Source organism: Bos javanicus, chromosome 7 (genome assembly GCF_032452875.1).
Source record: "Bos javanicus breed banteng chromosome 7, ARS-OSU_banteng_1.0, whole genome shotgun sequence".
NCBI lineage: Eukaryota > Metazoa > Chordata > Mammalia > Artiodactyla > Bovidae > Bos > Bos javanicus.
The window spans coordinates 3,287,570-3,311,842 of record NC_083874.1 but is presented as its reverse complement, the minus strand read 5'-3'; the positions used below and the strand labels follow the sequence as shown (position 1 = coordinate 3,311,842).

The following is a 24,273-nucleotide window of genomic DNA, read 5'->3' as shown; positions in this document are numbered from 1 at the left end:
ACAGGGTACTCAGGGCTGGTGCACTGGGAAGACCCAGGGTGATGGGATGGGGAGGGAGGTGGGAGGAGGGGTCAGGATGGGGAACACATGTACACCCATGGCTGATTCATGTCAATGTATGGCAAAAACCATTACAATATTGTAAAGTAATTAGTGTCCAATTAAAATAAATAAATTTAAAAAAAGAAAAGACTATTAATGAGCACCAACATCAAGCTCACATAGCTATTGAATTACTGGGCAAGAATTTTAAAGAAGCCATTATAAAAGTTCTCCATTGAACAATTATGAACACACTTGAAACATATTAAAGAACAAGAAACACTGAAAAAATAGAAATTTCTGGCAATACATATAAAGACAAGGGATTAATATCAAGAAATAGAGTGTACAGAGATTTCGCAATACCTTATATGCTGATACATGCATTGACTCCCCATTAACAACCTCTGTACCTTCTGTCTACTTTGGCTGTGAACCTAAAACTGCTATAAAAAATAAAAAAAAAATATAAGAAACAGAGCAGAGGTTGGCAAACTACCTACTTCTGTACATCTGAACTAATGTACATTTGTACATTCTTAACTAAGAACAGTTTATACACTTTTATTGCTTGGGGTTAAAACAAGAAAATATTTTATGAGATGCAAAAATTAAGTAAAATTCCAATTTCAGTGTCTGTAAATACAGTTTGTTGGAATATAGTCCTGTTCGTGTCTGTATTGTCACAACAACAGAGTTCTGAAGTTTCCAGAGAGGGGGCTTAAATACTATAGTGCATTTTTCCAACCCTTTTTTCCCCAACATCTGTATAACTTGCTTTATTCAATGGTACATTAGCAAATACGATCAAGTAGAGGTGTGAAAAGTGCTTGTACATTTCTGAAATGCTGCAACTGAGACGTGACCAAATCTAAGCTTGCTGGCTGGATGTTGGGAGACTCAGGATGAAACTATTCCCATTGCATCAACCAACAGCCAGGCAGCTAAGTAGGGAGAGAGACCACCACCATCCAGGGAGCAAGACCACCCAGAGTCTAACTGAGCACCCTCCAGGGAGTGAAACCACAGAAAGCCAGCCATGGTGGGGGTGGGGGAGGTGGGGTGTGGACGGGGGACCACTGAGAGCTGGCTCCCAGCTGAGGAGCGAGACAGCTGGTGTTTGTGCTGTGGCAGCTTCGTACTATCGTGTGCCTGGGCACTGTCGCGTGTTTATGGCGTCACAGCTTGTGCGCGCCAGCCCTGACGTCCTTGAGACACGCCCACATGGCCGCCGCACTGACTGGCCCTCGCCCTGGGCCTGTAGAGTCCTGGCCCACGACCCCGAGCCTCCTCCTGCTCCTGTTTCTCCTGCCTCCCACCCAGGTTGAAGCCACAGCCCACAGGCACCCTGCCAGTGAGGTGGTTGCGTTTAGCCGTGATGTGGGTAGGACCTCTCCAAGCCCAGGTTGGTGGTGGTCCTGGCGGTGAATTCAGTGAATCCTGGGCTTCCGACTCCCAAGGGTGGAGACCCAGCTTTCCGCGTTCCTTTCCTTTTTCCAGGCCTCCTACTCTCCCTCCCTTCACTTTGCACGTGGCCAGGCCCACCCTGGTGCTGCTGCTACTCACACCCTTTGTCATTCTTCCTTCAGCCTGTGGCCAGCGTCATGTGCAAGGGAAGATACTGGGAGGCGTGGATGCCCTTGAGGGAAAGTGGCCGTGGCAGGCCAGTGTGCACTTTGTAGGTTTCCACATCTGTGGTGGGTCCATCATTGATGAGTACTGGATCCTGTCGGCTGCCCACTGCTTTGACAGGTGAGTGGGCGGTGATGGATACCCTTCCCATGGAGGCCTAGGGCTGCAAGATGAACCACATAGGACTGGGACTTCTTGGAGTTAGGGAGAGAGTTGGACCCAGCACACAGCTCCATTCACTACAGCTTCTTGCACAGGACTGAGGACTCCTTTAGGGCCATCAGCTCTTCCAGATAGGTGTGGAACAAAATAATAGGATGAGAGGTGAGGTGAGGAGTCGTATCTTAGGATGATAAGGTGAGAAGTGATGAAAGACTTATCCTCATTGGCAGCTCACTGTACATCTGACAAACTCACCATCCAGCAGATAGCGGTGAGTCCTTGAATCCTCCATGTACTCAGGTCAGGACTTCTTTGGGAGCAGTTCTGCCAGTCAGGTCCCTACTGTGCTGGAACGGCTCACTTCCCACATCCTGGCTGAGAGCTTGGATACCCAGGCCCCCATGTTCCAGGACTCCATGGGCCTGTGAGCTCATGGAAGCTCGTCTTCCCATGGGTCAGGTGCTTGAACCACTGTACCTTTGTTCTCTGTCTCTACAGGAATAGGAACACTGAGGCCTTTGATATGTATGTGGGTCTTGTGGACCTCAATGTTGCAGGCAATCACACACAGTGGTTTGAGGTGAATAGGGTGATCATACACCCCACATATGAATTGTATCACCCTGTTGGAGGTGACATCGCTCTGGTGCAGCTGAAAACCCGCATTGTTTTTTCCGACTCTGTGCTTCCCATCTGTATTGCACCCCCAGACTTGACTCTTTGGAACCTTTCTTGCTGGGCTACAGGATGGGGATCCATCTCCCGAAAAGGTAAGAAAACAAAGTGCAAGGTGGAACCCTTTATTGGAGCTTGTGGAAAGGATGATGGCTTTATAACATTACCAGAGAGAATGTTCTGTCCATTAAGGGGTTGTACGTATCTGAGGACTGGAATCTTTATACATCAATCACTATATGTTTCTGTCAGTGTGGAGTTGTGCTTTATTCCTGGCTGGCTTTGTTGTATACAGAGAAGTAGTTACATCTACTTTGAGTGTGAAACTTATATTTTGTATACCAAGAGCACAAATTTCCAGCATAGTTGTTCTTAAAATTTTAAATTCAATTTATAATCTTTTTTAACCTATGAAAAAACATAGTAGTTATTCTAGTTATCTATAAAGGCCTTGTACTTCCTTTCTAGGTTCAAATCTTTGTATTTCAGGATTTCTATGGTTATATAAAAGATTATTTTTAATTGCATTTGCTAATCAGACACAGCTGTTGATTTCTGTGTATTGATAATATTTCCACTCACCATATAGGACTAATTTTTAATAGTTTGTCAGTTGATTATTTAATTGTTCTAGATTTTTTAATATATTTTCTTCAGATAAAGCTTGTTTAATCACTTCCTTTTCTATATCTTATCCTTAATTATTTTTTCTTGTCTTATTGCAATGACTAGAACCTCTAGTAGAAATGTTGCTAGGTCTCTTTTTCTTGTTTTTTATTTTAATTGAAATGCTTCTAATAGCTTACTATTGCATCTGTGACTTGATTTGGAGATTTCAAATTGATATCTTATATCAGTTTAAGAAAGTTTAACATTTGCTTTACTTAATTAAAAAAACTTATTGAACTTAAACTGATATAAATTCAAATTAGAATGTTAAAACTTTAGAATGTTAAATGTAATCCCCATGGTAAACATGAAAAGAAATTAAAAGGGAATTTAAATATTTCACTGCAAAAACTCAACTAAATGCAAAGAAGACAGGAATGCAAGAAAATGAGGCAAGGAGGAAGCTATAAGGCATGTAGAAAGTAAGTAGTAAAATGACAGAAGCAAGTTGCTCCTTACCAATAATTACTTTGAATGTAAATGGTTGAACTCTCAAATCAAAAGACAGAGACTGGAATTAAGGAGATAAAGCCAAGATGGCAGAGTACACCTCCTCTCACTGGAACATATAAATTACAGTCATTGATAAAACAAATATTGATGAGAAAGACTGGAATCCACCAGAGAAGATTTTCTACAACTAAAGATGGGAACCATGGGTAGGAAGGGCAAAATCATAGTATAGTTAAGACCTATACGCTTGGGTGGATGACCCACAAATAGGAGGATAATTACAAATATGGAGCTTCTCCCCAAGGAATAAAGGGTCTGAACCTCACATTGGGCTCCCCTGTCCTGGGGTCCTATACCAGGAATATTTGGTTTTGGAGGCCAACAGGCCTTACTTTTGGGACACCCAGAAAGCTGTGAGAAATAAAGACTCCACCCTTAAAAGGCGCATATAAAATCTCACATGCTGCAGGACCTAGAGCAGAGTAGTAATTTAAAAGGAGCCTGGGTCAGATCCACCTACTTATCTTGGAGAGTCTCCCTGAGAGGTAGGAAGCAACTGGAGCTCACCCCACAGACCTAGACACTGGTGGCACCATTTAGAGAGGACTTCCCTGGTGCTTCAGATGGTAGTGTCTGCCTACAATGTGGGAGACCTGGATTTGATCCCTGGTTTGGGAAGATCCCCTGGAGAAGGAAATGGCAACTCACTCCAGTACTCTTGCCTGAAAAATCCCATGGATGGAGGAGCCTGGTAGGCTACAGTCCATAGGGTTGCAAAGAGTCAGACACGACCATTTAAGGGAGCTCATTCTATCACATGGACACTGGTGTTGACAAGCACTATTTTAAAATCCTCTGTCTAGTTAATTGGGCTTCCCTAGTGTAAAGGACAGAGAAGGCAACGGCACTCCACTCCAGTACTCTCGCCTGGAAAATCCCATGGATGGAGGAGCCTGGTAGGCTGCAGTCCATGGGGTCGCTAAGAGTTGGACACGACTGAGCGACTTCACTTTCACTTTCACTTTCACTTTCATGCATTGGAGAAGGAAATGGCAACCCACTCCAGTGTTCTTGCCTGGAGAATCCCAGGGACTGGGGAGCCTGGTGGGCTGCCGTCTACGGGGTCGCACAGAGTTGGACACGACTGAAGTGGTGGATCTTCACTTCAGTGTAAAGTGAAGGATCTGCAGTGTAAAGGATCTGCCTGCAATGTAGGAGACCCAGGTTCAATCCCTAGGTCAGGAAGATCCCCTGGGGAAGGGAATGATTACCCACTCCAGTATTCTTGCCTGGAGAATTCCATGGACAGAGGAGCCTGACGGGCTACAGTCCGTGGGATTGCAAAGAGTCGGACACGACTCAGTTCACCCCTGACCCACCTGGGAAGCCCACATTACATCCCTAGTACTTATTTATCTTGTAACTGCTGAAAGTTTATAACTTTTGACCGCCTTCAACCAATTCCATCCTCCCTCAACACTCCCCTGCCACTGGTAATCACAAAACTAATCTCTTTTTCTATAAGTTTGTCTTTGAAGTCTAATTGATATGTTAGTTCCGGTTACATGACATAGTGATTCGGTATTTCTCTACAGCTCAAAATTATCACCATAATAAGTCTAATTACAACATGTCACCATACAAATATATTACATAATTTTTTATTTTATTCCACACACTGTACATTTCGTACCTGTGACTCATTTATTTTACAACTGGAAGTTTGTACCTCTTAATCTTCTTCACCCATTTCTTTCCTTACTTTCCTTACCCAAACCCCTCACCTCTGGCAACCACCTGTTTTTTCTCTGTATCTATAACTCTGTTCTGTTCATTTGTTTTCTTTAGATTCCACAAATAAGTGAAATCATACAATATTTGGGCTTCCTTGGTGGCTCAGATGGTAAAGAATCTGCCTGCAATGCGGGATACCTGGGTTCAGTCACTGGGTTGGGAAGATTCCCTGGAGAAGGAAATGGCACCCCACTCCAGTATTCTTGCCTGGAGAGTTCCATGGACAGAGGAGCCTGGCAGGCTACAGTCCATGGAGTTGCAAAGACTCAGACATGACTAAGCAACACACACACACACACACACACAATATTTGTCTCTTTCTGTCTGACTTATTTCATTTAGCACAATATCCTCTAGATCCATCCATGTTGTTGCAAATGGTAAGATTCCATTCTTTTTTGTGGCTGGTTAATATTCCATTATATATACATACCACATCTTCTTCAACCACTCATGTATTAGTGGGCACTTAGGTTAGTTTAGATCTGAAGTGAGTCTCTTGTAGGCAACATATATATGGGTCTTATATTTGCATCCATTTTATGTCATTTGATTGGATAATTAAGTTCATTTATATCTAAAAGTAGGTATTAACTACTGGTATTTTGTTCATTGGTTTGGGATTGCTTTTATAGCTCTTTTTTGTTCCTTTCTTCTTCCTTTGTTCTATTTCCTCATGATTTGATGACTATATGTAGCATTATGCTTAGATTCCTTTCTTTTTCTGTGTGTATATCTATTATAGATTTTCTTTGTGGTTACCATGAGGTTTATATAATTCTTCTATAATACCCATGATTATTTTACATTGCTGATCTTTTATTTTCAAATGTATTTTAACAACACTGCATATTTACTCCCCTTTCTTCAAGATTATTGTTTTTATATATTTTACTTCTTTTTGATCATGTATTTCTTAACTACTTATTGTGGATATAATTTTGGCATTTTGTCTTTTAACCTTCTTATTGGCTTTGTATGTGTTTGATTTACTGTCTTCACTATGTATTTGCTTTTACCAATGAGCTTCTTCCTTTCATAATTCTCATGTTCTAGTTGTGGCTTTTTTTCATTTAGAGATGTCCCTTTAATATTTCTTGTAAAGCTGGTTTGGTGGTGCTGAACTCTTTTTTTTTTTTCTCATCTGTAAAACTTTCAGTCTCTCCATCAAATCTGAATGAAAACCTTGCTAGGTAGATTATTCTTGGTTGTAGGTTTTTCCCTTGCATCCCTTTAAGTTAATCATGCCATTCCCTTCTGGCCTGCAGAGTTTCTGCTGAAAAGTCAACTGATAACCTTATGGGAGTTCCCTGTATGTACCTTGTTGCTTTTCCCTTGATGCTTTCAATATTCTCTCTTTATCTTTAATTTTTGCCATTTTAATCACAGTGTGTCTTGGTGTGGTCCTTTTTGGTTGATCCCGTGTGGGCCAACTCTCTGTGCCCCCTGGACTTGATGTCTCTTTCCTTTCCCAGGTTAGGAAATTTTTCAGTGATTATATCTTCAGATATGTTCTCTGCCCCCTTTTCTGTCTCTTCTCATTGTGGGTTCCCTGTCATGCTGGTGCGTTTAATCTTGTCCCAGGGATCTCTGAGGCTATCCTCAGTTCTTTTCATTCTTTTTACTTTATTCTGCTCTTCAGCAGTTATTTCCACCATTTTATCTTCCAGCTCACTGATCCATTCTTCTGCTTCAGATATTCTGCTATTGATTCCTTCTAGAGTGTTTTTAATTTCAGTAATTGTGTTGTTTGTATGTTTATTCTTTAATTCTTCTGCTGCTGCTGCTAAGTCGCTTCAGTTGTGTCTGACTCTGTGCAACCCAATGGATGGCAGCCCACCAGGCTCCCCCGTCCCTGGGATTCTCCAGGCAAGAACACTGGAGTGGGTTGCCATTTTCTTCTCCAATGCATGAAAGTGAAAAGTGAAAGTGAAGTCGCTCAGTCGTGTCTGACCCTCAGCGACCCCATGGACTGCAGCGTACCAGGCTCCTCCGTCCACTAGGTCTTTGTTAATTGATTCTTACATGTTCTCCATTCTATTTTCAAGGTTTTTGATCATCTTTACTATCATTATTCTGAATTCTTTTAGAGGGGAGGAGAGGGTGAGATGTATGGAGAGAGTAACATGGAAACTTACATTCAGTTCACTTCAGTTCAGTTCAGCCTCTCAGTCATGTCCGACTCTTTGCGACCCCATGAATCACAGCATGCCAGGCCTCCCTGTCCATCACCAACTCCCAGTTTTCACCCAAACCCATGTCCATTGTCTTGGTGATGCCATCCAACCATCTCTTTCTCTGTTATCCCCTTCTCCTCCTGCCTTCAATCTTTCCCAGCATTAGGGTCTTTTCCAATGAGTCAACTGTTCGCATGAGGTGGCCAGAGGATTGGAGTTTCAGCTTCAACAACAGTACTTCCAATGAACACCCAGGACTTATCTCCTTTAGAATGGACTGGTTGGATCTCCTTGCAGTCCAAGGGACTCTCAAGAGTCTTCTTCAACACCACAGTTCAAAAGCATCAACTCTTCGGCACTCAGCTTTCTTCACAGTCCAACTTTCACATCCATACATGACCACTGGCAAAACCATAGCCTTGACTAGATGGACCTTTGTTGGCAAAGTAATGTCTCTGCTTTTTAATATGCTATCTAGGTTGGTCATAACTTTCCTTCCAAGGAGTAAGCGCCTTTTAATTTCATGGCTGCAATCACCATCTACAGTGATTTTGGAGCCCCCCAAAATAAAGTCTGACACTGTTTCCCCAGAGACATTAGGGTTTTGTATATATCATGTCATCTGAAATAGTGACAGTTTTACTTCTTCCCTTCCAGTTTGGATACTTTTTATTTCTTTTTCTTGTTGGCCTCTGTGACTAGGACTTGCGGTCAGTCAGTTCAGTCGCATCAGACTCTTTGTGACCCCATGGACTGCAGCATGCCAGGCTTCCCTGTCCATCACCAACTCCCCGAGCTTGCTCAAACTCATGTCCATCAAGTCGGTGATGCCATCCAACCGTCTCGTCCTCTGTCATCCCCTTCTCCTCCTGCCTTAAATCTTTCCCATAGGACTTCCTATACTATGTCAAACAAAAGAGGAAAGATTGGGCATCCATAAGACTATTACTGATTTTAGAGGAAAACTTTCAGCTTTTCAGCATTGAGCATGGCATTAGCTGTTGGTTTCTCATAACTAGCCTTTATTATATTGAGATATGTCCTCTATATACTAACTTTGAAGGGAGTTTTTATCATAAATGGAATTTGAATTTTGTAAAATGCTTTTTCTGTGTCTATTGAGATGATCTTGTGATTTTTATCCTTCCTTTTGTTAATGTGGTAGGAGGGCATGGCAACCTACTCCAGTATTCTTGCCTGGAGAATTCCCATGGACAGAGGAACCTGGCAGGCTACAGTCCATGGGGTTGCAAACAGTCGGACATGACTGAAGTGACTTAGCACTTGTTAATGTGGTATATCACATTGATATTGAACCATCTGCAGATATTGAACCATCCTTGCATCCCTGTAATTAATTTCTTTTGATCATGGTTTGACATGTTTTATATACTGTTAAATTCAGTTGGCTAACACACTGAGGATTTTTGTATCTATATTCATCAGGATATTGTCCAGTAATTTTCATTTTTATAATGTCTTTGGTTTTGATATAAGGAAAATGGTGGCCTTGTAGAATGAATTCAATAGTGTTTCCTCCTCTTCAATTTTTTTGAATAGTTGGAGAACAATAGGTATTAACTTTTCAGCTGTGAAACTGTTCAGTCTTTGACTTTTGCCTCCTGGGAGTTTTAACTCCCAGTTTCACTGGGAGTTCAGTTTCACTACTAGTGAGCAGTCTCTTCAGATTTTCTATTTCTTCCTGATTCAGTCTTGGAAGGTTGCATGTTTTTTGTAAATTGTCCATTTTTTTCCTAGGGTGTCCAATTTGTTGGCATATAACTTTCATAGTGTTCTGTTTTAATTTTTTTGTATCTTTGTGATAGCATTTGTAATTTTTCCTCTTTCATTTTGTTTATTTGGGCCCTCTTTCTTTTTTTCCCTGTTGAACCTGGTTAAACACTTATTAATTTTCTTTATCATTTCAAAGAAATAGCTCTTGGTTTCATTGATCTTTTCTATTTTTGTCTATATTTTATTATTTTCTATTCTGGCCTTTATTATTTCCTTTCTTCTGATGACTTTGGGTTTTGTTTTTCTTCTTTTTCTAATTCCTTTAGATGATATGTAGTTTGAGATTTTTCTTGTTTCTACAGGTATGAATTTCCCTCTTACATTTACTTATGCTGCATACCATAGATCTTGAAAAACTGTTTTTATTTTTAGTTGTTCTGAGGTATTTTCTGATTTCATCTTTGCTTTCTTCATTTACCCATTGCTTTTTAATTGCATGTTGTTTAGTCTCCATGCGTTTGTGTTTTTACTATTTTTCTTCCTGTAATTGATTTCTAGTTTCATACCTTTATGGTCAGAAAAGAGGTTTGATATAATTTCTATCCTCTTAAATTTGTTAAACTAAATCTATAAAACAAATACTAACAGACTGAAAGGGAGAAATTGGCAATGATAAAATAATAGTAGGGGACTATAATACCCCAGTTACAATCAGACAGATATCAATAAAGGAACAATGGCCTTTAAATGACACATTAGACCAGATGGACATAATGGCTATCTATAGAACATTCCATCCAGAAACAGCACAGTACTATATTGGGTGCATGGGCTTCCCTGGTGGCTCAGACAGTAGAGTCCACCTGTGATGCCGGAGACCCAGGTTCGATTCCTGGTTTGGGAAGATCCCCTGGAGAAGAGAATGGGTACCCACTCCAGTTTTCTTGCCTGGAGAATTCCGTGGACAGAAGAGCCTGAGGGGCTACAGTCTATGGGGTCACAGAGTTAGACACAATTGAGCAACTGATATACACACATATTAGGTGTATGAATGTTAACAAACAGTATATCCTCTTCTTGTATTGATCCCTTTATTGTATAATGGTCTTCTTGTCAAAGACTTCTTGCTCTTTTGTCATAGACTTTTATTTAAAGTCTTTTTCTGTTGTCAGTACTGCCACCCCAGCATTCTTTTTGGTTCCATTTGTGTGGAAAAACTTTTTCCATCCCCTCACTTTCAGTCTCTGTGTGTCTTTAGCTCTGAAGTGAGTTTCTTGTAGGCTAAATATAGATGAGTCTTGTTTTTCATCCAATTAGCCCCTTTCTGTCTTTTGATAGGAACATTAGTGTATTGATATTTAAAGTGATTATTGATAGGTATGTACTTTTTGTCATTTTCTTACTTGTTTTATTGTTTTTTAGTTCTTCTCTGTTATTATTTTTTTTGGTCTCTTCCCTTGTGGTTTGACGGTTTTCTTTAGTATTCTTTTCTCTTTAGTTTTTGTGTGTCTATTTTAGGTTTTTGATTTGTGGTTACCATTTATTTTGACCTATGACTATATTTACTGGTTCAAACTCACAGTCAATTCAATTCAAGCACATTCTAAAAGATAAACTTTTTTTTTTTGCTACTTTCACCTGTGTTTTGTGTTTTTCACATCTTCATGTCTATTCCTTGTTTATTATAGTTATCAATTCAGTTCAGTCACTCAGTTGTGTCCAACTGTTTGTGACTGCATGGACCGAGGTGTGCCAGGCTTCCTTGTCCATCACTAACTCCAGGAGCTTGCTCAAACTCATGCCCATCTAGTCAGTGATGCCATCCAACCATCTCATGCTCTGTCGTTATAGTTGATTTAAAAAATTTCGTTTCTAAACCTTCCTATTAGCTTAAGTGGTTGATCACAGCCTTTGCTATTAATATATATTTGCCTTTACTAGTGGGATATTTTCCCCTTTCATATAAATTCTTACTTCTTGTAGTCTTTTCCATTTAAATACCCTTTAGCATTTCTTGTAAGATCAGTTTAGTATCGATGAACTCTTCTAGTTTTTGCTTATCTGAAAAAGTCTTCAGCTCTTCTTTAGTTCTGAGTGATCACCTTGATGGGTAGATTATCCTAGGTTGTAAGGTTTTCCCTTTCAGTACTTTTTTGAATATTTGTTTTAATTTACTTTTTTACTTGGCTGTGCCAGGTCTTAGTTGCAGCATGTGGGATCTTCAGTTGTGGCATGTGGGATCTTTTAGTCGTGGTATGCTAACTCTTAGTTGTAGCATGAGAAGTCTTGGTTGCAGCACGTGGGACCTAGTTCCCTGACCAGGGACTGAACCTGAGCCCCCTGCATTCAGAGTGCAGAATCTTAGCCACTGGACCACCAGGGAAGTCTTACTTTCAGTACTTTAAATAAATATATCATGCCACTCCCTTTTGGTTTGCAAAATTTGTGTGAGACAACCGCATTTAGCCTTATAGGGAATTCCTTTATATGTGACTATTTGTATTTCTTTTGCTGCCTTTAAGATTCTCTCATTATCTTTAACTTTTGCCAGTTTAGTTATGGTATGCTTAGTGTGAATCTCTTTGGGTTCATCTTATATGGGACTCTGTGCTTCCTATACCTGAAAAATGTTTCCTTCTTCAGCCTCAGGAATTTTTCAGCTGTAATTTCATCAGCTTCGCTTTCTACCCTTTTCTGTCTCTTCTTGTTTTGGAACCCCTAAATGCAAATATTAGTGTACTTGACATTATTTTAGAGGTCCCTTAAACTATCCTCATTAAAATTTATGAGAGGGAGAGGGTGGGATGATTTGGGAGAATGGCATTGAAACATTTTTCTGTTCTGATTAGATGATTTCATTAGTTCTATCTTACATTCTTCTGTATTACCTAGTCTGATGTTATTCCCTTCTCATGTATTTTTCATTTTAGTTATTGTTTTCTTCAGCTCTAACTGGTCCTTTTTAAATTTTCTAGTTCCTTGTTAAAATTCTCACTCTGTTTATTCTTTTCCCAAGTTCACTTAGCTTATTACTGTTACTTTGAACTCATTTGATGAATTATTTATCTCTGTTTCATTAGCATTTTTCTAGGGTCTTAGTCCTCGGTTGTCATTTGAAATGTATTCCTATGTTTCTCATTTTAACTTTTTTGTTTCTATGAAATTAGGTGTAAACACTTATCTATTTCCGTCTTAAAGGGGTATCCTCTTATGAGATCATCCCTATTCAATTTGCACGTGTCCAGTGTCTTTGGTAGGGGATTTGGATCTGAATTATGCATGAGTCACGCAGGGTGTGCTGGTGGCTACCACCTTGCTGGGAGTATGGCTGGAGATGGAGGGGCTCAAATCAGAGCCAGGTGTGAGCCTGGAATTCTCCTGACCTCAGTGGCAGTCATTACCCCATGAGGAGCAGGGTCAGGGCCCAAGGTGCTGGAGCAGAGCCCCAAGGTTGGGTCCAAGATGGCTCCATTCCTTGTGTGTGCATTTCTTTGACAGTCACAGCACTGTATTAGCGGAGAGCAGCACTAGAGTAAGAGGAGCTGGAGTAGGTGCCCAGAAATCTGTACTTTCAAGTATATGATCTTTTTTTTTCTTTTCTTATAATGTCTTTGGATTTGGTATCAGGATAAGAAGGAAATGGCAGCCCACTCCAGTGTTCTTGCCTGGGGAATCCCAGAGACGGGGGAGCCTGGTGGGCTGCCGTCTATGGGGTCGCACAGAGTCGGACACGACTGAAGCGACTTAGCAGCAGCAACAGCAGCAATGCCAGCTTTATAGGATGAGTTAAAAAGTGTTCCCTTATCTTGCACTTTTTGGGAAGTTTGATAAGAAGGGTGTTAATTCTTTAAATGTTAGATAGAATTCACCAATGAATCCATATGGTACTAGATTTTCATTGTTAAACATTTTTACTGAACTAATCTTTCTGTTAAGAATCTGCTGAAATTTTCTATTTCTTCTGTCAGATTAGACTATTTGCATGTTTCTAGGAATTGTCTTTCATTGAAGTTGTCTTATTTGTTGAAGTATAATTCCTCATAGTATTCTCTTATAATTCATTTTTATTTTTCTGAGACCAATAGTAAATTCCTCCACTTAGACTTCTAATTTAGATGATTTGTATCTTCTCTTTTTTTCTTTATCACTCTAGCTAAAGGCTTGCCAGTTTTGTTTATATTTTCGGTGAAACTTCAGTTTGATGGATTGTACTTTTTTTCTTTCTATTTTTTACTTCTTTCCTTTGCTAGCTTTGAGTTTATCATGCCTTTCTTTCTCTCAGCTTCACAAGGGGGCAAGGTTAGGTTATTGATAGATTTTTCTTCTTTTTTAATACAGGAGTTATATATATTTTTTAAAATTTTATTTTATTTTTAAACTTTACAATATTGTATTAGTTTTGCCAAATATCGAAATGAATCCGCCAGAGGTATACCCGCGTTCCCCATCCTGAACCCTCCTCCCTCCTCCCTCCCCTACCCTCCCTCTGGGTCGTCCCAGTGCACCAGCCCCAAGCATCCAGTACCGTGCATCGAACCTGGACTGGCGACTCGTTTCATACATGATATTATACATGTTTCAATGCTATTCTCCCAATCTCCCCACCCTCTCCCTCTCCCACAGAGTCCATAAGACTGATCTATACATCGGTGTCTCCAAAACTGGACCAGGAAGAAACAGAAAATCTTAACAGACCCATCACAAGCACGGAAATTGAAACTGTAATCAAAAATCTTCCAGCAAACAAAAGCCCAGGTCCAGACGGCTTCACAGCTGAATTCTACCAAAAATTTAGAGAAGAGCTAACACCTATCCTGCTCAAACTCTTCCAGAAAATTGCAGAGGAAGGTAAACTTCCAAACTCATTCTATGAGGCCACCATCACCCTAATACCAAAACCTGACAAAGATCCCACAAAAAAAGAAAACTACAGGCCAATATCACTGATGAACATAGATGCAAAAATCCTTAACAAAATTCTAGCAATCAGAATCCAACAACACATTAAAAAGATCATACACCATGACCAAGTGGGCTTTATCCCAGGGATGCAAGGATTCTTCAATATCTGCAAATCAATCAATGTTATACACCACATTAACAAATTGAAAAACAAAAACCATATGATTATCTCAATAGATGCAGAGAAAGCCTTTGACAAAATTCAACATCCATTTATGATAAGAACTCTCCAGAAAGCAGGAATAGAAGGAACATACCTCAACATAATAAAAGCTATATATGACAAACCCACAGCAAACATTATCCTCAATGGTGAAAAATTGAAAGCATTTCCTCTAAAGTCAGGAACAAGACAAGGGTGCCCACTTTCACCATTACTATTCAACATAGTTTTGGAAGTTTTGGCCACAGCAATCAGAGCAGAAAAAGAAATAAAAGGAATCCAAATTGGAAAAGAAGAAGTAAAACTCTCACTGTTTGCAGATGACATGATCCTTTACATAGAAAACCCTAAAGACTCCACCAGAAAATTGCTAGAACTAGTCAATGATTATAGTAAAGTTGCAGGATATAAAATCAACACACAAAAATCCCTTGCATTCCTATACACTAATAATGAGAAAACTGAAAGAGAAATTAAGGAAACAATTCCATTCACCATTGCAACAGAAAGAATAAAATACTTAGGAATAAATCCACCTAAAGAAACTAAAGACCTATATATAGAAAACTATAAAACACTGGTGAAAGAAATCAAAGAGGACACTAATACAGGAGTTATATTTTTAAATTCCCCTCTGAGCACTGTGTTTGTTGCATCTTGTAAGTTTCATATGCTGTGTTTTCATTCATTCTTCTCTAAGCATTTGCTCTTGTGATTTCTTCGACTTATTGGTTTTTCCAGAATGTATTGTTTAATTTCAATTTTTAAAAAGTTATCTGTTATTGATTTACAGCTTCATTCCACTGTGTTCAGATAACACAGTTTACATGATTTTAATATTTTAAAATGTATTGACTTGTTTCATGACTAACTTATATATTCTGCTCTGGACTTTGTCCCATGGCTACTTGAGAAAAATGTATATTCCACTGTTGTTGGGTGAAGCATTATATAAATGTCTGTCAGGTCTAATTGGTTTATAATGTTGTTCAAGTCCTCTATTTCCTTATAATGTTCTTGTTCCACATGTTATTGAAAGTGTGGTATTGGATCTACAGTTACTAGTATGGAACTGTCTGTTCCCCCACTTCAATTCGGCCAATGTTTGCTTCATATTTTGTTTGATGACTATATTAATTGTAAAGAAAACTTAATGAAATGATTCTTTTATCAATATATAATGCCTTTATTTGTTTCTTACAACAGTTTTGACTTGAAGTCTATTTTGTCTGAAAGTAGTATAGCCTTCCCACTTTCTTTGGTATTAGTATTTGTGTAAAATATCCTTTTTTTAATCCTTTCATTTTCCATCCTTTTGTATCCTTGACTCTAAAATGAGTCTCATAGACAGCATATAGCTGGATTTTTCAAAACTAAGTCTGCCACTCTCTGTCCTTTGGAGAGTTTAACTCATTTACATTTAAGCTAATTACTTATAGTAAGAACTTACTTTCATCATTTCTATTTCTTTTCAGTTTTAAATCTTTTTGTCCCTTATTTCCTCCAATACTGATTTCTTTTGTGCTTAATTTTTTATAGTGAGCTGTTTTAAACCCTTCACATTTAATGTGTATATTTTCAGACGTTTTTGTTTGTTTTTACCATGGAGATTACATTTAATATTCCACATTTATAACAAGCTAGTTTGAACTGATACCACTTTAACCCCAATAGCATACAGAAACTGTACAAGTCGCACCTTTGTACACTGTGTGCCTCAAACATGTATTTTAAATTACTTTATGAATTTGTCTTTAAAATTCTGTAGAAAATAAAAAGTGGAATTACAAACCAAAAAGATGACAGTAGGATTTTTATACTTGCCCAAATATTTGCCTTTACCAGGATTTTTAAAAATTTCTTCATGTGGTTTTGAGTTACTGTCTTTGTACTTTCATTTTCACCAGAACTCCTTATAGCATTTCTCTTAGGGAAGATTTAATAGTATCAAACTGTTATCTTTTAACTATCTGAGAATATCTAAGTTCTCATTTTTTAAGGACATTGCTGCCAGAGATAGAAGTCTCAGTGGACAGTTTTTTATTTTAGCTCTTTGTGTTATCCCATTGTCCTCTGAGTTAGTCTTAGTAGTTCTTGTTTTTAATGAGAAGCATCTATTGTTCTTATTGAGGACAAGTTGCTTCTGTTTTGCTCCTTTCAAAATTCTGTTTCTCTTTAGTTTTTGGAAGTTTAATTATAGTATGTCTACAGAAGGGCCCTCTTTGATTTTATTCTACTTGGAGTTTGTTAAACTTCTTGGATTAGTAGATTCAAATCTTCTACCAAGTTGGGAAGTTTCAGGCTATTACCTTTCTGCCTTTTTCTCTCTGTCTTCTCCTTCTGTCTTATCCAATAATAACATGTAGTGATGGATTTTATACTGTTCCACAGGTCCTTTAGCATCTATTCAGTTTTTTTTTTTCTTCTGTTCCTTAATTTTTTTAAATAATTTCAATTGTCCTATATTTAGGTTAACTAATTTTCTCTTCTGCTTGCTAAGATTTGCTGTTTTCTACTTCTAGTGAAGTTTATTTAAATTGTTAGACGTTTCAGTGCCGACTTTTCTGTTTGGCACCTTTCAATAATGTATGGTTTTGATAGTTTCATTTTGTTTATTGGTCATTTTCCTGATTTACTTTAATTCTTTTTGTATGTTTTCCATTAGTTCTTTGAGAATTTTTAAGAAAGTTTTAAGCCCTCAGGGACAGTTTCTCCATTTGTTTTGTTTCCTTGAATAAACTGTACATTTCTGTTTCTTTGTATGATTTTTGTTGTTGCTGAAAACTGGAATATTGAGTTTTATACTTTTGAGTATATAATAAATATTATGTGTGGTTGGGTATTGAGTATTTTAATGTAACTCTGAAGATAAAATTCTCTCTCTCAAGGTTTTCCTTTTCCTTTCTTTCTTCTTATAACTGTCAAAGGCTGTAGTAGCTTGTTTAATGATTTTCCCAAATTTCTGCTAAGGCTGTATTCCTTGTCATGTATCTTCACTAATGGATCCATTCCTTAGACTCTGTGCAGCTACTTCTGTGACAGATATTTTACTCAATGCCAGTAATTAAAACAAACCAATAAAGCAAACAAATCTCTTCTTCTTGTTTTTGCTCTCTACTATGGTACTTTTTCAACACTTAGACGGGCTTGCACTGAACCTAGAGATCAGCTCATTGTGAAACCCAAGGGCCTGTCTCATGTCTTTTCTTAGCATATGCCTTACCCTTGGGTGTGTGTGTGGCCTTCTAAATTCCATCAAATACAGGGATGTTTTTATTTTATCACATTTTACACTTTAAGATATATATGTACACCCATGGCTGATTCATGTCAATGTATGGCCAAACCACTACAATATTGTAAAGTAATTAGCCTCCAATTAAAATAAATAAATTAAAAAAAAAAGACTTTCTGTTGACGTCTCATCATGAAAAAAGATATATATGATTTGTCAATTATATCTTGATAAGGATGGAAAAAAGAAGAAAATAAAGGACAGCAACATCACAGCAATTTTTTAAAAAGGATGTAATATTTGCCCTCTAAAATTATTTTATATAATAGTATATTTGTAAACAGGTATATAGGCTCAAAGGAAAAGAATGGTGTTTTCCTAATTGGCACACTGTGTGAAGACACAGGGGAATCAGGGTGAGGCCATTCCAAACCCCACACTTTGGGCAATGCTGAGTCTGGCTGGCAGGGCCCAAGTCCAGAGCACTGTTTAGTCAGTCCAAGATGGGTACGATACGTATTTTTTTCTTTTACCAGAAGTTATCACTTAAAAATCTACCATATAAGTTTACCTGTCTTCTCATAGTTCGTGTCTTACAGAGTAAGCTGCCCTGTTTCCTCTGGAAATCTCTTTGAGATTGCCCTCCTGCTGTTGTCATTGCTGTCTAAAGAAGAGCCCTGAATCTTTGCGGACAGTTGGTCTCTGAGGCTCTCACATCATGAATGATTTGCTCATTGTCATCTGCTGCAAATTCAGTCTCTCCTTTGCTTCTTCACATACAAACTCACATCTATAGCTTTTCATGGCATATTACCTCATAAATCTATAGTTTTTCTTTCTATTGAGGTCATTCTGTTTGAACTTGCCACAAGCCTCCAATAATAAATATATTTGTCTTCAGGGATGCTTTTGAATGTTTTAATTTCTCTAAGAAATTCTCCTGAGCTGTTACTCCCAAATTTTAGTCAGTTTATTGGATATTTTGACAATAATCTTTCCCCCTGGACCTCCATAGACTGTTTTGCTTGGCTTACAGAGTATTTGAGCAGTGCCCACCACTTTTACAGCCTGCATTCTGAACTAGGTGAAACAGGGATGAGTGTCTGTGTCAGTTCTTCAGGTAGCCCTCAGACAGATTCAGACAGACAGACAATAATTTGTAAGAAAGATCTGCTTTGCTCCTTCTGGAATCAAGTACCAGGGTCCTGTACTTGGAATGTGGATTTCCCTACTCAAAGGTGCCACTGCGGAGGAACCAAGATGGTGGAGAAGTAGGTGGACATGGAATGCATCTCTCTCCACAGATGCATCAGGAATACATCTACAGATAGAACAACTGTCACAGAACACTGACTGAATACCAGAAGGAGTCCTTGACAACCAGAAAGGATCATGTGGATCCATGCATGATTTGGTAGGGATGAAAGGAAGAAGGGAGAAGGAGGAGGAGGGCAAGCAGGACAGGACCAGCACCCAGGGGTGGGGGAGCTGAAGCAAAGAAGAGACTCCCGCATCCAGAGAAATTGGTTGGGACAGAAGGGAAGCATTTGAGGCTATCATAGGGTGAACCAGCTGATCCATGACAGTCTGAACAGACTGAGAAACACACAGATAATCCATGCCATGGCCCTGTACCCTGTACCCCAGGCTGGGATGCATGTCCACTGGTGTGCACGGGTGCTGGGAGCTGGAGTGTGGGGATTGGAGAGCAATTCCAGGGCAAAGACACTGAGACCAGCCTTCGTCAGTACTGGAGTGCCTCCTAGGGAGGCTGAGGTGGACTGTGACTCACAGTGTGGCCAAAGACAGTGGCAGCTGAGACCCTAAGAAAACGTTTATTATTTTTATGTTTTGATTAATTCATTGTTGGTTCTGGGGTTTTTGTTCTATTTTGTTTTGCTTTCTTCTTTCGTCCCTGTTGTTGTGGTTACTGTTTTTGTTATTATTTCTGTTTAGGCTTTGGGGATTTTCAAATCATATTTTTAATTTATGTATTGCTTCTTCTACTTTGGCTTTCTGTTGTTCTGTGTCTTCTTTTATTTGTTTTTTGGGGTTCTTTTTCATTTTATAGTATACATGAAGCTCCAATATTTTGGCCACCTGATGTGAAGCACCAACTCATTGGAAAAGACCTAATGCTGGGGAAGATTGAAGGCAAAAGGAGAAGGGGTGGCAGAGGATGGGATGATTAGATAGCAACACTGGCTCAATGATATGAATTGGAGCAAACTCTGGGAGCTTATTTATACTATATAAACTATATGTACAACTATATATATAAACTATACTATATATAAACTATAGATATATAGTTTTATAGCTGATTCACATTATTGTACAGAAGAAACCAAGACAATAATATGCTCTAAAAATGTTTTAAAAAGACAAAATGAATTTTTGTAAAAAGGTGCCACTGTACTGGGAAGGGGGTAGGAAAAGGACAAGTAAAAATGCCACAAAACTTTCCTGAGTTTGAAGTTGCCTTTCTCTTGCATCAGGGTTTGCTTGATTGCTGTGAACTTTTGTTTTCCCGTATTTCTGATTAAGTTGGTTCTGACTCTTTCTGCTTGTTTTTCAATGTTTCTTACCTCCTGAGATTTTGACAGGGATGACATTAAATCTATAAATACATTTGGGAACTAATTCCATCTTAATAATATTGAATCCTCTAATCCATGAACATTGAGTGGATTGCTATTGATTTAGATTATCTTAAGCTCTGTAGTATTTTACAGTGTTTGGTTGTATAGATGTTACCCATTCTTTGATAAATTTATTCTTAAAATTTTCATTCTTTTTGAAACTATTGTGAATGGAACTGTTTTAGTAATTTTGTTTTAAATTGTTCATTGCTATTATTAATATATTGAAATATACTTGACATTTGTATATTTATCTTGTATTCTGAAAACTAGTTTTAATAGTTTTTGGACATTATTAGTTCCTTCATACAATTGTTATTTTGTCTTTAACAAAGATGTTTTAATTATAACTTTTCAGAAGAAAGTAAGAATTTTTTACTCATCGCACTGGCTACAACCTGCAATACAGTGTTAAACATGTGGTAAAAGTGACTATCTTTGCCTTGTTTCTGATCTTAAGGGGGAAAATATTTAGTCTTTTATCATTAAGAATGATATTAGATGTGGAATTTTTGTAGAAGCTCTTTACCAATGAGTAAAGTTCCTTTTATTCCTGGTTTGTTGAGAGTTTATCATGAACAGATGTCAGATTTTTTTAAATGCCTTTTATTATCTATGCTCATGTGGCTTTTGCCTTTTATTAATAAGGTTACTGTATGTATTAATTTGGGGATGTTAAATGAACTTTGCATTCCTACGATTAATTCCTTTTGGTTATTGTGTATAATCATTTTTATAGGTCATTAGAATCAACTTGGAGAAGGCAAGGGCACCCCACTCCAGTACTCTTGCCTGGAAAATCCTATGGATGGAGGAGCCTGGTGGGTCGCAGTCCATGGGGTCGCTAAAAGTCAGACACGACCGAGCGACTTCACTTTCACTTTTCACTTTCATGCATTGGAGAAGGAAATGGCAACCCACTCCGGTGTTCTTGCCTGGAGAATCCCAGGGACGGGGGAGCCTGGTGGGCTGCCGTCTGTGGGGTCACACAGAGTCGGACACGACTGAAGTGACTTAGCAGCAGAATCAACTTACCAATAATTTGTTTAAGATTTTTACATGTATATTTACGAAAGATATTGGCTGTATTGTGATTTTTGTCTGCCTGTGGTATTGGGGTAATATTGGGTTTTGTAGTATTCCTATTGTTTCTTCTTTAAATGTTTGATATAATTCATTAGTGAAGTCATCTAGGATTCAGTTCAGTTCAGTTGCTCAGTTGTGTCAGACTCTTTGCGACCCTACGGATTGCAGCATGCCAGGCTTCCCTGTCCATCACCAACTCCCGAAGCTTGCTCAAACTCATGTCCATTGAGTCGGTGATGCCATCCAGCCATCTCAACCTCTGTCGTCCCTTCTCCTGCCTAAAATATTTCCCAGTGTATCTTCCAATGAATTAGTTCTTCCCATCAGGTGGTCAAAGTATTGGAGCTTCAGCTTCAGCATCAGTCCTTCCAATGAATATTCATGACTGATTTCCTTTAGGACTGACTAGTTTGATTTCCTTGTAGTCCAAGCATCTCTCAAAAGTCTTCTAAAACACCACAATTCAAAATATCAATTCTTTGGTGCTCAGCTTTCTTTATAGTCCTACTCTCACATCCATACATGACTACTGGAAAAACCATAGCTTTGACTAGACAGACCTTTGTCAACAAAGTAATATCTCTGCTTTTTAATATGTTGCCTAGGTTGGTCACAGCTTTTCTTCCACAGAGCATGCGTTTTTTAATTTCATGACTGCAGTCATCATCTGCAGTGACTTTGGAACCCAAGAAAATAAAGTCTGTCACTGTTTCCATCATTTCCCCATCTATTTGCCATGAAGTGATGGGACCAGATGCCACGATCTTAGTTTTTTGAATGCTGAGTTTTAAGCCAGCTTTTTCACTCTTCTTTCACTTTCAAGAAGCTCTTCAGTTCCTCTTCACTTTCTGCCATAAGGGTGGTGTCATCTGCATATCTGAAGTTACTGATATTTCTGCCAGCAACTTGATTCCAGCTTGTGTTTCATCCAGCCCAGCATTTCTCATGATGTACTTTGCATATAAGTTAAATAAGCAGGATGACAATATACAGCCTCGACATACTCCTTTCCCAATTTGGAACCAGTCTGTTGTTCCATGTCCAGTTCTAACTGTTGCTTCTTGACCTGTATACAGATTTCTCAGGAGGCAGGTCAGGTGGTCTGGTATTCCCATCTCTTGAAGAATTTTCCACAGCTTGTTGTGATCCACACAGTCAAAGGCTTTGGCATAGTCAATAAAGCAGAAGAAGATGTTTTTCTGGACTCTCTTGCTTTGTTGATGATCCAACGGATGTTGGTAATTTGATCTCTGGTTCCTCTTCCTTTTCTAAATCCAGCTTATACATCTGAAAGTTCTCAATTCATGTACTGCTGAAGCCTAGCTTGGAGAAGTTTGAGCATTACTTTGCTAGCATGTGAAATGAGTGCAATTGCATGGTAGTTTCAAAATTCTTTGGCATTGCCTTTCTTTGGGATTGGAATGAAAACTGATCTCTTCCAGTCCTGTGGCCTGGTCACTGCTGAGTTTTCCAAATTTGCTGGCATACTGAGTGCAGCACTTTCACAGCATCATCTTTTAGGATTTGAAATAGCTCAGCTGGAATTCCTTTATCTCTACTAGCTTTGTTCTTAGTGATGCCTCCTAAGGCCCACTTGACTTTGCACTCCAGGATGTCTGGCTCTAGGTCAATGATCACAGCATCCTGGTCATTTGGGTCACTAAGATCTTTTTTGTATAGTTCTTCTGTGTATTCTTGCCACCTCTTCTGAATATCTTCTGCTTCTGCATCTTGCTCTAGCACCATTTGTAAAGAATCATCTCCTTTCCCCACTGACCTATATTGGCAGCTTTGTCAAACATCTTGTGCCCATGTGTGGGGCCTACTTCCAGACTTACTCTTCTGCCACGTGGATCTCTCCAGTACAACAGGCCTTACTTACCAGAGCTTTATGATGAGTCTGGTCTTACACATCTTCCACAGTGTTTCTCTTCTTCAAAATTATCATGGGAATGCTGAGTCCTTTGCACTTTCATATGAATTTTAGAATTAGCTCCCTGACTTCTACAATAAAACTGCTACACCTTCTAAATTCTGCTAAACTTCTACAATAAAACTGCTAAGATTTTGAATTTCCATGGCACTGTTCTTTGAAACTGTTCTCTGAGACATCCTCCTCCACCTTGGCTACTTCTTAAAAGGGCCTTGAAAAATGCCACATTGAGAAAATTTACCAATCTCTCCTGGGGCCCAGAGTCTTTGACATTTTGAACATCATGCTACCTTTTAGTCCAGACTGGCAACACTTTGACAAGTACAAGTCTTGAGCTGTGTGGTCCTGCTGGTTGCGGCTGAGCATGCCTGTGTATCTGATAACTGTCTCTGTGGGCTGACGTGTGACAGATGGAGCTGGAGTGCTGAACTCTGATTCATGTATCTTTCACTGTCCAGCAGGTTGACCAGGAAACATTCACAGGCAGTGGTGGAGAAACACATCTTTTGAAGTCTCTGCTTGCAGCAAGTCTGCTCGAATCCCATTGACAAAGCATGTCATGTGGCAAAATTCAGATCCAAGGACTGAGAATATACATTACACCTCTTGATGGGAGTAACTGCAAAGACACAGAGCAAAGGATGTATATGTAGGAGAGTATGGAAAATTGAATTCGTTAATGCAATTCATTTCCCTTCAATTTATACTTTATTGTTAAGCAGATAAACACTTAACATAGTACAACTCCATTCAGATCAGTTCAGTTGCTCAGTCGTGTCCGACTCTTTGCGACCCCATGAATCGTAGCACGCCAGGCCTCCCTGTCCATCACCAACTCCTGGAGTTCACCCAGACTCAAGTCCATCGAGTCAGTGATGCCATCCAGCCATCTCATCCTCTGTTGTTCCCTTCTC

At 39.0% G+C, this 24,273-nt stretch overlaps 1 protein-coding gene across 1 annotated transcript in view; it reads left to right on the top strand.

Annotated features, from left to right (window-relative positions):
* The first annotated feature begins 910 nt into the window (after positions 1 to 910).
* The window catches only part of PRSS38 (serine protease 38), a 32,880-nt gene continuing 9,517 nt past the window's right edge, over positions 911 to 24,273 (top strand). Inside the window, exons 1-3 of the mRNA XM_061421398.1 lie at positions 911 to 1,447; positions 1,632 to 1,794; positions 2,335 to 2,606. Coding sequence (XP_061277382.1) covers positions 1,267 to 1,447; positions 1,632 to 1,794; positions 2,335 to 2,606 — 616 coding nt within the window. The 5' untranslated portion in view covers positions 911 to 1,266. The remainder of the gene's footprint in view (positions 1,448 to 1,631; positions 1,795 to 2,334; positions 2,607 to 24,273) is intronic.